This window comes from Chroicocephalus ridibundus, chromosome 5 (assembly GCF_963924245.1).
Source record: "Chroicocephalus ridibundus chromosome 5, bChrRid1.1, whole genome shotgun sequence".
NCBI classification, from domain to species: Eukaryota; Metazoa; Chordata; class Aves; order Charadriiformes; family Laridae; genus Chroicocephalus; species Chroicocephalus ridibundus.
The window spans coordinates 33,157-47,448 of record NC_086288.1 but is presented as its reverse complement, the minus strand read 5'-3'; the positions used below and the strand labels follow the sequence as shown (position 1 = coordinate 47,448).

The 14,292-nt window shown below is 47.3% G+C and overlaps 1 protein-coding gene across 4 annotated transcripts in view; it reads left to right on the top strand.

Annotated features, from left to right (window-relative positions):
- The window catches only part of LOC134515909 (A disintegrin and metalloproteinase with thrombospondin motifs 3-like), a 122,546-nt gene that overhangs the window by 83,417 nt on the left and 24,837 nt on the right, over window positions 1–14,292 (top strand). For all 4 annotated transcript variants that reach the window (XR_010071149.1, XM_063335518.1, XM_063335516.1 and 1 more), the window contains exon 5: window positions 5,767–5,966. Coding sequence is in view for 3 of the 4 variants with exons in the window: in XM_063335518.1 (XP_063191588.1) it covers window positions 5,767–5,966 (200 nt within the window). In the remaining variant the exon portion in view is untranslated. The remainder of the gene's footprint in view (window positions 1–5,766; window positions 5,967–14,292) is intronic.

Sequence of the window (14,292 nt, the reverse complement as noted above, 5' to 3'; positions counted from 1 at the left end):
TGATGGCGTTACTCCTTCATTCTACCCTTATGGGTCCCTTCCAGCTTGAGATATTCTATGATTCTGTGATTCTAATACAGAACCCCTGCCCAAACGCCATGGGTCACCCTAAGCCAAGACATCCCTGCCCACTGAGTCGGCATCCGGAGGAGCCAGGTGAGCCAGGCTTCTCTCCGGAGGGCCACCAGCCTTCGGGAGCCGGGCACGAGCCACCGCCTGCTCCTCCAGACACGTCCCTTTTTGTGCACCGGTGGGCTCGAACCGCTCGTCTGTGTGTCGCGCTCAGCTCAGTTATAACGAGCAAAATGCTCAAAAAAAAGGGAACAACATCCAGATACACCCTGTGACTCCTTAAGCAAGTGAATACGTATGAGGAGCATATACATAGATGTATATATTGATAGATAGATATAGATACAAGGAATGGTGCCAATATCAATGGCATTGTATCACGAAATTCAGCCCGCGTATTTTACAATATAAAATGAGATTGTAAGAATCTTCCACGTGAGAAATGCTGAAGGTTCTCTTTAGGTAGAGGCTTGACTGATGCCAGCGTTCATGACATTAGACTTGGGCAAATGAGAGCATTATTTAACAGCAGGGGAAGAACCGTAATTCTTCTGAACTACTTCTTCTTTCATTCTTTTAAAGGTTCACTCTAGGAAAGATACATGCGGTAACCCAGAATATCTTTTCTTTTTAAATACAGGAGAGCATTTAGGAGGGGTACAGTTATGCCCAATTCTTGACGTAGGCGTTTATGTTAAAAGTTCAGCATTTCTGAAAAAGGCTTTAGGGGGGAGGCTGGCTGTATTGGTCTGCAGAGGAGTTATGGCTTTGAGAACAGGCACGTCTGGGTTCATGGAGAGGCTCCGTCCATATATTTGTGCTTGACAGAAAGCTGCCGTCCGGTTCCAGCGGCGCGGTTCCAAGTCTCCAGAAGTGGCACAAGGCGAGGTTAGCCGCCGTGGGTTTTCAACAAAACACGATGAGGGGGCGTGTGGGGGAGAGTTCCTCCTCGCACATTTCTGTTTTCCCTTTCCACTACTTCATTTTCTGCAGGCCCAAAACTCCTCCCGCCTTTCCTTGGCAGAGGAGCCCCAGCCGCGCCGGAGGAGGATGTCAGTCTTTGCTCTCCTCCGTTTTGGTGGGTGATGCGGGGCAGATGGGCTCTGATGCGCACCCTGAAAAAATTCAAAATAAAAACTACACCCCTGCCCACGATGCTGTGTGCTTTGTTTTCCTCCCCAGATGTTTGCATAACCATTTCGCTTGGTGAAAGCGCCCGGGCTAATCTTTTTGTTGCAGGTAAGATCATGATGTAAAAGATGCAGGTGACCAGTGAAATAAAAAAAAACAAGGAAGAGATAACGAACCAGCTAATTCCAGAATGAGATTAGGAAGGATTAGTCTGTCTCGCACAAATCCACGAACAAACAGGCTTGTTTCCTGGGTGCGTCACAGGGAATATCGCCGTGCGGCGGCAGATGTTCCTCTTCCCCTGCTAGACAATGCTCTCAAAGCTGCCGCGTAGGCTTTGTAAGATTAACTTGCAAAGAACCTTTGTCTTCAAATGGTTAATTTAAACAATTCAGTTTGGTAAGCGTTGCTGTGATCTCTTAAGAAGGGGGTCATTTCTCCAACTTCTGCTCGTGTCTGAATTACTTGCTCTGTGCCCTAGAGAAGAGTTTGGTAAGGAAAGATGGATTTCTGCGTTCCCTGGTGACAGCAGCTCCAACGTGCGGGTACGGGGGTGTCCAGAGGCACGGCTGTGGCGTTCGGCTCGCAAATCTGCAGGACTGCCTACCTGCAAGCTGTTCATCTCAATGCTGAACCCCCCCCCCGCGTGTAAGTATTTGCAGGTGATGTGCTCCCTGCAGTGCTGATGCTCAGTAGAGTTACACCAGCCTCAATGCCCCAGGTTTTCCTAAGCCCCCGCAAGGGCGCATTTTTCTTTAAATGCCAATTTTTCTTATAGTCTGTTCCGTGCAAAGCCTGTGATTGTACGGAGGGGAAGTTGCAGCAAGTGTGTTTCTTAACTGTTGACTAATGACCTCACGAGGCTTAGCTGTGTTTTGTGTGTCCTGAAGTTCCAACGGTGCACGGCATGACCACTCCATGGTGCTGCTCCATCTGTCTGTCCCTGGAAGTCGTCTTGAAGGTGCAAAGATGTATAAGCGCACAGTTTGGGCCAAAGAAAACAATTTACCTATCTTTTGGGTTTGGCGAGAGGGAGGATGGAATGGAAAAGGACGGGGGCGTTTGTTATTTATTGCAATACAGAAAGTCTGTGGAAGCCTTGCCGGGTGCAGCCAACAGTCTTCACTTCTGTGTGAACACAGATTTTGTGTGTGAAGCGTTCAGACGGAACTCTGCCCTTCTCTCATGGGTACCTCTTAAGTCCCTATTGAGTGCATCAGATGAAGAATGCAGATGTCTTCACTGATTGTGGCACTCATACTGCAGTAAATACCTCTCCTTTTAGATTTTTTTTTTCTGTAATATCTTCTCCTGCTGCGGCATCTATAAATTTTTGAAAGAACTTGCAATTGTAGGTGTTGTGGCGTTCTGAAAAGCTCACCTTCCGAAGCCGGGAAGCTCTGGGCATGGAAAGGAGATAGAAGATGGTTTTCACTGCAGCTTGGTGGTAAACGTAGGGATTGGCTTTGTAATTAGTCTCATTTGGAGCAACGTGATGCCTAGAGCAGATGCAAACTTGGACAGTCTTCTGCAGAGCGGATTAGATAAAATATCTAATGTTTTTGTCTTTGCCTCTGCTTGCCTGGAGGGGTTCTGAATTACATGCATGTATTTTGTATTTATAAGAATAATAATTGCATCTCCTGAACAGAACACATCTGAGGAGGCTTTCTGTGCTGCTCAGAAGGGATCCCTGCTCATCCCCGTTCCCTATGCCTCCGCTGAAGCCAGCAAGCACCCAACAAACTTCTTAGAACCAGCCGAGATTAATGGTCATCAATTACGGTAAATACCTTCAGGCTGATTGAGGCATTTGGGACAGACTTTAATGCTGAGAAAAGGTTCATTGACTTGGTGAGCTCTTCTGAACTTTCCACTAGCGCCCGAGTACTCGGCTGAATCACAAAAAACAGTGTGAAGAAAGAGGTTTAATGACTCGTTTGTAGGAATGTGGGCATCTTCCCACCTTGGCCTGCTGCTCCCACGTGTCACAGCATCATCCCTTTGCCCGTATGTCCTATTAAGTGGTTGGCAATGGGTGCAGATTGCAGCATTCGCAACCAGAGCTATCGTTAGTGCACGTAACCTGGGTCTGATTCTGGTTGTTTGACTCTGAAGTTGCTGGATTATGGAAAACAGACAAACAAGCAATAATCCATGGGTACTTTTTGAACAGGGCATAGCGATTTACAGTGGGTGCGATTAGGGAGAGGACCCACAGCTTCACTTACCAGCAAGGTATGGGCAAAGGCCGCACACAGTGAGGCTTGATAAGTAATTACTAGCTGATAAGTGGCTCCAATCAGCCTTAAAGTCAGAAGTTTTCTGATGTTAGTGTTTCTGTTAAGGAGTAATGTGCTTACGCAGTGCCAAGAACAGCAGGCGAAAAAAATTAAAAAATAGTAGCAGGAAAAGCGTAGCTTGTAGGATCTGCGGAAATCTGGTGCGTTTCATGGAATACACTGCACGCTGAGTGAAATGGTTGCGTTTTTCCCACTTGAGCCCAGTCCAGGGGAGGTTTGGGGTTTCTGCAGAGAAAAGTGGGCAAGTTGCATCTCAGGAGGTGGGAGGCTCAACGCTTGAAAACGTTTCCAGTACTACTACTTCTGTTTTAGTTGTTTTCTTTTCTTTAAAATCTTGGCCAAAAATGGTCTTCCTAGAGTGAGGTTATTTTTTCTTGCTTTGTTGGGATTGCACACTTGAAAAACATTCTGTGGGTGCCCGCATGGAAAATACTGGCGTATTGAGAATAGCCTCTGTGTGCAGAAAACGGCTACGTATTCGAGAGGGGTGGAAAAGTAAAAGGAATCCTTTCTGACCCGCGCTGCTGCTGCCAGGCACACAAAAAGAGATTCTCCTCTTCGCTCGAACCGCAAAACCACCTTTTTAGGAAAGGAAGTGACGGCCCAAGCGGAGGTGCCATGCAGCGTGGGTGGTGGGTTCTCCGAAGGCATCTCGCGCTGTCCTGTCGGTGCCGCAGTATGGGGATGTTACGGGTGTATTTCCGTTGGATGCTGCGCCAGCTGCAGCAATTTTTAGAACTGGAGCTTGTCTATGAATTTCCCACTTGTGTGCCATCACAGGGTTGGCATTCTTGAGCGCAAGAGGGCTTGCGGTGGAATAGGAAAGCTGTTTGCAGAGCTGGTCTCTCCCCCTAATGGTGGCGGGGCTAAGCTTCTCAAAACACCTGGGGCCAGCCTTGCCATTTGATGTGGGGTTTGTGGAAAGTTATTTACGTGTTACCACTGTGACACTTACGAGGGAGAGGCTTCCCGGCTAGTTCTGCCAGGAGCTGAATCTGCTCATGATGGATTACGGCGTGATCCAGCACATTTTGCATCCTTGGCCCTGGTCCTGCTGTTCTTCCGCGAGCAAAACTGACATCCAGGTTACTGGGAATCTCGCCTGAAAACGTGTGAAGGGGACAGTTTGTGTCCTTGCCACCTTGGCTTTCATCAGCTCCCGTGTGGAGATAAGGGGCTTGAGAGCTGTGCCGTCCTTTGGGGACGTGCCCCGGTGCAATACAAGTCAACGCGAGAGCAAGGCAGGACCATCCTGCCCATTGGACGCTGGTTGCTCTTGCTGGCTTCACGGACCAGGAGGATCCCTGTGCATTTAAGGGTGGTGTCATCTCGTCCTTCTCAAGGGAAGAGCGGGGCAATGGGGATGCTCCAAGCCGGAGCCTCGGGAAGAGCCCAGTTCCCAGTGAGGACTGCAGTTCACACCTACTGGTTTGCGCTGTAGGGTGTTGCAAACTGGCCCCTTCACTGCTTTTATTGCTTAGAGCCTGTTGGTGTGCTGGCTTAGATTTAGGAAGAGCTAAGTAGCCTACAGGTGGGACTTTCTTCCTGTCAAAAATCGATGGTGATGTTTTGCTTTACTGTCTAAAGTGGAAGAAGTAGCTTTGGAGTCATTGCAGATACATGAATGCATCCCCTGAGAAGCCCATGGAGAATGGTCCATCTGAACTCGGCCCCTGGACCCATGTCTTCAAGGGACCCTCCTGGTATTCTGTGATATTTGCGGGAGAGGATATTCCAACACCTACTTTTTAAACAAAGGCAAAAGCCAATCAGTCAGAAACTCTATCTGAGCTGTCCCAGCGGTGGAGTATGAGGGGAAAACACAAGACACTGCTGTCTGAGATCTTTTCCGCGTGAGTTGGGGCTGCCCATGTTGCTGCTGAGCGCTGAAGTTGGGCGTCATGCAGCATCCCCGGGGAATGCTGAGGCATCCCGTGTCTGTGGCACTCTGTAACGCATGCCTGAAAAACAGGAGCGAGAAATTCTGGGTTAGGAAGCGACGTACTGGGCCTAAATCTCCTTAGGGATGAGTTTTATGCTTGAAATAAGAACCGTGTGATAAATTATAGAACCATATGGTTGAATGAATTTTTTCCTTGGGTGATTTCCCCTGTCCCTACGCCACTAGAATAATCCCTTCAGAGTTCCCTGTTTATTTTATCCAAAGAAGCAGTGACTCTACAGTCAAGGATGTTGTTGCGGGAAGGTGTTTCTGAGACAGAACTGGAAGCAGACGTTCGTGCCTTGCTATTTCTTGTAGGGTCTCTTCTGGGCGGCCCTGGAAAGCTGAGTTCACTGTATGGCAGTGCGGAGCAGCAGCTGAACGAAACCCTGCGGCGACGCCGGCACGCTGGGGACGACGACTACAACATCGAGGTGCTGCTGGGTGTGGATGACTCCGTCGTCCGGTTCCATGGCAAAGAACATGTGCAAAACTACCTCCTCACCCTCATGAACATCGTGAGTAGCTTCGTGGGGCGGCACTGCTCATCCTGGGGCGTGAAAGGCTTCTGTAATCCCTCACAGGAGCATCTAAGAGACCCCGCTTGACACAAATACGATCATTTTGTCTGCTGGTGGATATGGGTCTCTCTTTTCAAGATGTTCCTTTAATTCATCTTATTCGCAGTAGTTTTCTAGGGCACGTTCTAGGGTAAATCCAAAAATTTGGAAATGGTTGATAAACAGCAGGGAGAAATTGCAAACTTGATACGTTTCTAATAATTCCTAACTTCTGCCGCTGCACAGTTCTGAAGGAGACCTGGTTAAAGAATAAACATGCAGGGTGAAGAAGCGTTCTAAACACCTAACGGCCCCTTGAAAGAAAGCAAACCTTCTAGTAGCGTCTGTTCCTTGACTCGTGTGGCAATATCCATCTTTGTGTAGAAACTGCGAAGGAACAGAGCCTCATAGAACCGCTTTATCATGGTGTGCCTTATGGTGTTAGCAAGTATTTTTTGGTCTACGTCTGCATTTCTAACTATAAAATCAATGGCAAGGTGCTATGCTTAAAGATACAGCCTAGAGCTACACTGTCAGGTTCTATGGAAATGCACATTATGGAAGAGAGCAGGGTTCGCACCATGCATTAAAAATCGTGTACTATACCAGCACTGAATGCTAGAATTGCTCAAGCCTAAATGTTTTCTGTTTTTTCTCATGAAAAAATACATGAGAGCAATGTGAAGGAGATACATAATCCCTTGCAATGTGTGGCTTTTTCTTAGTGCGTTTAATTGTCAGACCCGTATGGATACATCTTAGAAGCTGTGGGGATCATAAGGTTTTCCAGGAGAGAAGAACCAGTATCCTAAGGACAGACTACAAGAGAATAGGCTTACAATTAATAATGATTTTGATGAACATACAAATGATTCTTGTATTTTTTACACTCACCTTTTTATTCCTGGAATAATTTAAAAATGATTCCTTGGGCTTACCAATCATCTCTGTAACATTTCTTTATTGTGTGTCACATCAGCCATCATTCCTGACTGAGAGAATTTGGTCCTTTCGCTATTGCAAAGCATCAGAACCACCTTCTCCCCCCCATCCCCCAAACCCCGTTTCAGCTCCCCGTGGTACACAGCATTCTGCTTGAGGAGGGACAGCCCATCCCAATCACACATACGGTGAATTTGGCCTTCAGTCCTTGTTTTATGGTTAGTTAGTGCGCTTGTGCTGATAATTGGGGACGAACGCTCGCTGGGGTGACAGGAGCAACCCCCTTGCTTCTGATGAGGCTGGTGGAACATCTCCCAGGGGGTGAGTGGAAGAGGTTGAGACCAGTGATGCCGTCAAGGGTGTCAGACCTTGATGCCGTCAAGGGTGGGAAAGGAGGTGTCAGGGCTCAGTGTCATGTACAAGACCTCTCAAAAGAGTGCCTCAGCAGCTAAATAATCTACTCCTTCCTAAGGAACTGTGCTGCCAACAACACACCTGTCCACGCGTGAGAGGCTGTACTGCGTAGGTACAGAGGAGCCCCCTCAAACATTGAGGGGGAAGCACAGGGCCGAAGCGTACCCACAGGTATGGGCTCATTGTCATAAGAGCCCATTTACCTTTGAGATGTTTAAAGCCTGGTCCATTCTTTAAAAAAAACCAAACCCACCCCTCAGCATCACACAGCTTTTGCCTGTCACAATCCCACCTCAGTTTTCCAAGCGCACAAACATGATGAGGGTCTTTGAAAATCTGCCCCACCTATTCTGCCTCCCAGAATGAGGACCAGCAGTTTAAAACTCTAATCCCTAGAACTGGAGTGGAAAAAAATAAAAAAGTCTCTAAATGAATTTAAAGCAACTGATACCTTTCCAGCATAACTCTGTGTAGCATTGTAATAACTCTGTGTAGAATTATACTGTGCTATAAATCTAGAGTAAGAAACTCCAGACGTGCACGCACGTTGTAACTGAAACACGGCGTTTAGTCTGCTAGGTTTACAACCTGAAGCTTTGTTCAGTCTTATGCCTTTCCTACTGTTTCTGTAATTGTGAGTTGGTACGTTTTAGGTCCCCGCGGTGTTTCAGCATGCTGGGGAAGTTGTTCTCCTACCAGGAGTCAACGGATGCTGTAGAACCTTGCTTTGAGGAAAAGGGGCTTTAAGTTGAGTAATGTGTTTGGTTTTGGAGCCCAAGGCATTCAGTCCTCCCTTTGGCTGTGGTGTGTTGGAAAGCCGTCTGTGAAGTTCTTTGAGGAGAAACAAGCCAGTGAATGCCTGTGGCTGGTCCGTGATCACCTCTGAGACGCAAGCGAGTTGACAGCAGGGCTCGCGTGGCCGTCAATGTACATTCCGTAGCTGCTTATCTTTGTTAGGAGGAGCTGTTTTTTTAGTCTTGAGGGAATCAGAAAGCGCATGAGCGATTCTTTGCTTCTTCCTAGAAGATGACCAGGCCCTGGGACCGCCGTCGGTCACACAGCTGACCTTGCCCACAGACATCGCCCTGTCTTTTGGCGCAGGTTTAGGTTTGGATCTAGTGGCGTGAAGGTCCAAGAGATGAACCTTGCACGTCTAAACTTGTATCTTCTGCTGAAAACGCGAGGCTGGAGATGGGAGGAAATTTGTGGTGGATGTCAGGAGCATTCGTGGGGGTTTTTTGCAAGGTTGACGGTGTCTCGCTGAGACTGTCCTTCCCCAGCAGGGAAGTTAAGGGCAGTTCTGCCACATGTGATGCAGCAAACGCAAGAGAAGCTTCAAAAGAACAAATATAAGCAGGTATCGTAAGCAATGCTGTTTTGCTCAAGTGCAAAAAAGCAGTATTAAGTCACATTCATTCAACCCTGTGTCAAGCCTGGTTGTCCTGGGCAACGTGCCACGCTGGCACAACCGTACGGCTCTTGGTGCCAGGCCTGGCTCGCCAGGAACCACGCACTTGGCCTTGCCGTGCCAGGGGGAGCTCCAGGTTATGTTTCAGCTAAAGAAATGCCTGATGTGTTTCATCTGTATGTACCCTTGGCTTAAGAAACAGGCTGGAAGACCCAGCATCAGCGATGCATCAAAAACGGCTGTGAAGGGTCAGTGCTGGCAGCCAGAAGCCCAAATGGGCTCATGTACTCCAAAGCCATGCAGTCCAATGTGGTCCCTAGCTTCTAGGTGAAGCTTTACCGTTATCTCCCAGCATGAATGGCCAAAGTCACTGGCAGCCTGCCTTCCAGAAGGGCCGAGGACTAAAATCACCCTCTGGAGATAAGAGAATGTCATTCCCCTGGAGTTGTTTTGGGTAGCTTGGTGGCCTCTCGACTACTGGGCAGCTTCATCTGAGTTCTTTGAGATGACCGAATCGATATTTTCCTGATCTTACCTTTACCAGGAGCACATAAGGAGTTGTACCCTCCATCTCCCCAACCCTGCCATGGTGTCAGCACAGTTCCTCAGGCCCGGTGGAGCATCCCTGGGAGATCCACCAGTCCAGCAGGAAAACAGGCAGAGTGAAAACTGGCAGAGGAGTGGGAAACGGGGTGCCAGCAGTGCTGAGAAAGCCTGACGCACTTCCTCTCCCCTCTCTGTTCGTTCCCCCACCCTGGTTATGCCCAGTGACTCTATGGGTCCCATCTCTTGTTGTGTGGAGGTGTGCCATGCTGGTGCGGAGGTCACTCCTCGCAAGAGGAGAATGGGTTTTCACCACTTTGTGTGATGTTTGCTGGGAACGTGGCACTGTCGGTGTATGGGGTGCTTTGCAGCTAGCTCTTCTTTTGTGCTGTGTTGTCCCTCATAACACGCTTTCCTCTCCTCCGCGCTGCCTCAGGGAAACCTCGAATGAAAAGAGAGGACCTTGAAGGCACTGCCTTTAGTTTAGAGGAATTTGGGTTTTCAGCGAACAAAATACAGAACAGTGTATATAAATACAGCATTCAAAATACAGCATTCATCACGATTGCTTTCAGCAAGAGGTAGCTAGTACACCTATTTAAGTGGATACTTAGAAAATCCTTGGTGTTTTCAGCCCTGTGGTATGCGTTGTGAAACTAAAGGTCTCCTGCACTAGGCCACTGACATTTGTTTCTCCCGTGGTGGTTGCTTAAGACAAAGCTTCCCTGGATTAAAGTGACTGAGATCAGAAAGACACGCACAGGGGCAGCAGGTTATACCGAGGGATCCTAAGCAGGTTTGGATTTGGCAGTATATATATCATTTTTTTTCTTAAGAATAAACCAAAATTAGGCAGCAGCAGCAGCACGGTACTTCCATGCATCCTTCCTTCCGGATTGCAAGGTGCTTTTGACAGAATTCCTCTTCCGGTGATCCCTGACCACTCAGCATTGCAGTTTCGTGGGTATTGCCTTCTTTCTCAATAACTAGTTTAGTTCGTTTCCACACGTCAGTGAGAGCTTTATGGCAGGAACAGACACTGCCAGATACGTCTGGAGGTTCTGTCACAGGACTCTCAAGTTTTTATTTGTGTGAATAACTAGATATTCTCTATCTCGTGCTAGCAGGGAATCATCTTCTTTTTACCACATACCTGATGAAACATCAACAGTCAGTCTTTGTTAAAGATGATTGCAGAATATTGTCTTTTTAGGTTTAAAAACATATAACTTGGTAAACAGGGGGGCTGATACACTCTCCCCAAACACTTCCATCTTCTCTTATCCATTTGTGGCTCCATCTGCTGTGAGTAACTGTCGATGCAGAGCCTGTGCAAGCCCGAGTCGACTACAGTAGAGAAGTTGACCTCTTCTAGAAGGAATGCTTTTGTAACAAATCAGTCGTTCCTATCAAGATTTTAACAATGGTAGTCTTTTTTATATGGCTTTCTAAAGAAGATGCAGGTGAAACAGCAGATGAGAAGAAAACATGATGCAAAATAAATGCAGGGAGAAGTGACAGACATAGAAGAGCATCGAGCTTTTAAAAATTCTCTTAATAAAAAGGTTGCCAGAAAAGCCCAAGTTTCAGCACGGTTCTGCCAGTTCTTTTGCCTCTGCTCAGTCACTTCTCCCAGGTATCGGTTTATGCCAGTTTTAATCTAATCTTGCCCTCAGGCTGTGGTAAAGACTAATGGCATGTGAAGGTGTCACCAAAAGAGCCCGACTCACTCCTGGCCATCTAATCTAGTGATTTATACCCATGGACGGTCGCTAGACCAGTAGTTGGTTATTCTTTTCAAAGCTGTTTCATTTCCAGTGATGTGAACAGTAGAGCAGCCGATGGCATTAATCATGAAATTCGGAATTACTCAACGTTCCTTCCCTGTAGAATACTAATGAAGAAACCGCTTTCCCCGTGCAAGTCAGACACAGAAATGTCAGTAGTTTGATCCAGGCGGGAGCAGAAGGTTGTTGAGGCTGGATGGTCCCCAAAAACCAAGGAGAGGCAAGTGAAGCATTTGCCCGGGTTCCCGTGTTTCGTGGTCCTCCCTCCTGGTCCTCCTCCAGCTGAAAGCCGTAAGGGACCACTTACAGTGGCAGATCTGGGAGCTGGTCTGGAGGGACTCTGAGGATGGGTGAGGCTTTGCTGGGCAACTGGTCTACCCCCTGCCAAGTCCTTTGGGACCTCAGCCCTTGGATTGTCCTGCAGCCCCTACCTGGGCACCACGGAGGTAGGGTCGGTGGGCGCTGGTGGGCAGCCCTGACAGGGAATTGCGCGGTGCCTGTGCCAGCCCAGCCATGCTTCTGCAGCTTGCTGTCTGTCCCGAATTTGAAAGGCCAGCTACCAAGAGCTCATACTGCAGGAGGTGCTCAGAGGAACCATCCAACATACAGCCACAACATGGAGTTGTAAGGTTGACTGTGGGTCAAGAGGCCGCCATTGCTGTGGCAAGTGAGAATCCAGCCACTGCTCCTTCAGGGAGGAGGGCTGGTTAAAGAGGGCCTTCACTTTCGCCGTTGTTGTCTTATCCATCCATCCTTTGGGAATGTGGGTTCCAGCTTTGCCTGCAGACTCTCCCAGTTGTCACCACTGTCCCAGTGAGAGCAGTGGTTTTTTCAGATTTGTGTCTTTTATGGCACGGTTTCCAGAATTTCCCATGTTTCGGTCACAAGAGTATACACAAACTTGCTCCTTGTGGGATTCCTGTAGTGGAGCCCTCCAAAGCAACCCCCAGGTTGGGGGTAAAATGGGGTAAAAACGGTGTTGTGGAGAAACCTTGAAGACGACTTGAATCTTTAGGTCAGTTCCAGGATCCTTTTTGTCTCTAGGAAAGGCACTCCTGGGAAGCTACGTGTTTCTTGGCAGAAGGGAAATTGTGAACGTTTTTTTCTGACACTAACCTTTGTGGCGGCAACGTTACTGCGTTAACGGGGAGAAAATATGAGATGAATAATTGAACTCTGGAATAATTGCTTCACAAGACAGGCAGTCGGAGTTACATGCTCGTGCCTTGTAAAACTGTCCTGCTGACAGTCAGTTCTCAGCTGGTCCTAAAAGGGATTGCGTTTTTACAAACTGTGGGCTAAAATCATTGTGCCAGGTCCCACAGTCTGGACAGCTCGGAATGACCTTTTTCCTGAGGGGAAAGGGAAAGTTCTGTTTAGCCTGACTTAAAAAAAAAACAAACAACCAAAACCTGTAAACACTGCTCAAGTACACCAGCCTCTGAACAGCGGTGTTTATTTTTCACCAGTTACCCATAATAAAATATTTATTTTGTTTTCAGGGGGATGAGTAACTTCACTGATGATCTGCAGATGTTTTAGCCCCCTCGTTTGTACTCTGGTGGCAGGACATTTCTCACCTTCCCAGACACAAGGATGGTCCTCAAGAAGAGCAATTTTTGACCCAACTGCCTAATTTGGGTTTTTTTAACTTCACTTCCACAAATGCTCTTTTCAGTACAAAAGTGACCACATAATTCTTAATTCATCTGTAAAAAGTGGGGCAGCAGTATTAGTTGCTTCTAAAAAAAATAAATTCTTCCAAACAAAAACCACCATGAAATATTTCAGTTGGTGAGTGCAACTCCAGAGTTGCCTCTGGATTCCTGTCTTGTGGCTGAGACATCAGTGGGACATCAGCTTCCCTTGTGCTGGGAATGTTCTCCGAGCTCCGGTAGGTGTGTGGGAGAAAGGATGTGCAGTCTTTCCTTCCTTGGGAGCAGTAATAAAACAGTCATTTCTAATCACCTGCTTATTTTCACAAAACTTCTGGATACTTAATTTCTTTGAGGCCCTTATTGTTTTGTAAGCGTCGCTGGAAAGCGGCCAACGGGGCCAAAATTTATTGGGGCGTTAGAAGTAACAGAGGGAGTGACTATCTAATATTTATTTCCTTTGGAAATGGGGCTAAAAATGCTTGAGTCAAAATCCTGCCTTTAAATGGTGTGTAGAGATCTCGTCGGAGACCTTTGCAGACCTCATTTGGTGCAAAGCTGTGGACCGGTTTATGAGGACTCCGGCGGGCTTTGAAGTTTGCTCTTCCCTGTATGTTTTCTGCAGTCCTTGGGGACTAGAGTTGTGAGGTCTCATGAGGCTGTCATACGGATGGGTGTTTTCTCAGGCCGGCAGTTGTTTTTAGTGCTGTAAGTCTTTCCAGATCATGTAAACCTTCCATGCTTTCATGCAGCTGGTGAATTCTTTGAACAGAATGCGTTGACTTGCAGAAATCAAGTATATTTGGGGATACCATTACCCTGTAAGGTATACTATACAGCATTAATGTCTCTGGCAATGCCATTGACTTTAAAACTTTCAGACGAAAATTTGCAAAGCGTTTCTGGGATTTGGAAACGCTTCGCCCATTAATTTTATGATCAGTTTAGAATCAAGAGCACTCTTCACATCTTTAAAGCTAAACAGGTGCCTACGTGTGCGCGGAAATGGAGCCTCGTCGTTCGTGTCAGTGTGTAAATATTTTGCCTTCCCAACCTAGAGCTTCGGAATGCAAAAATGGCTTTAAGTCAAATCCTCAAGTGTTTTCCGAGGACAGACCTGTGCTGAAGTTGACAGCACGTTTCCTTGAGTGAGAGCTGCTGGCAGCAGAATCTTCTACAAAATGAACAAAAATATGCTCGTTTGCTCCCCCCGCTAAAACAGTCATCCCGAGTGTTCAGACTGGTTGAAGCGAGACAAATGGTTGATGAAACAAATGGGAACAGGATCTGGAATTGATCCACAGTTGGAGAGGCCAGATGGCATAGCCGAGGTGGCCACATGGGATGGATGGTGACGGGTTTATCTGTTGTTAAAGGAAACTCTGTCTGCTTTTAAATCCCTCCGTGCACTTGAACACACTGCTGTAACCTTGCTTTCAGGAGTTACCTCGTTTCCCCCATTGTGTTTATGGAATGGGTGAAATGAAGCGTTCAGATAAGTGTTTCCAGGGTTTGAACTTGAAGAATTTTTTTTC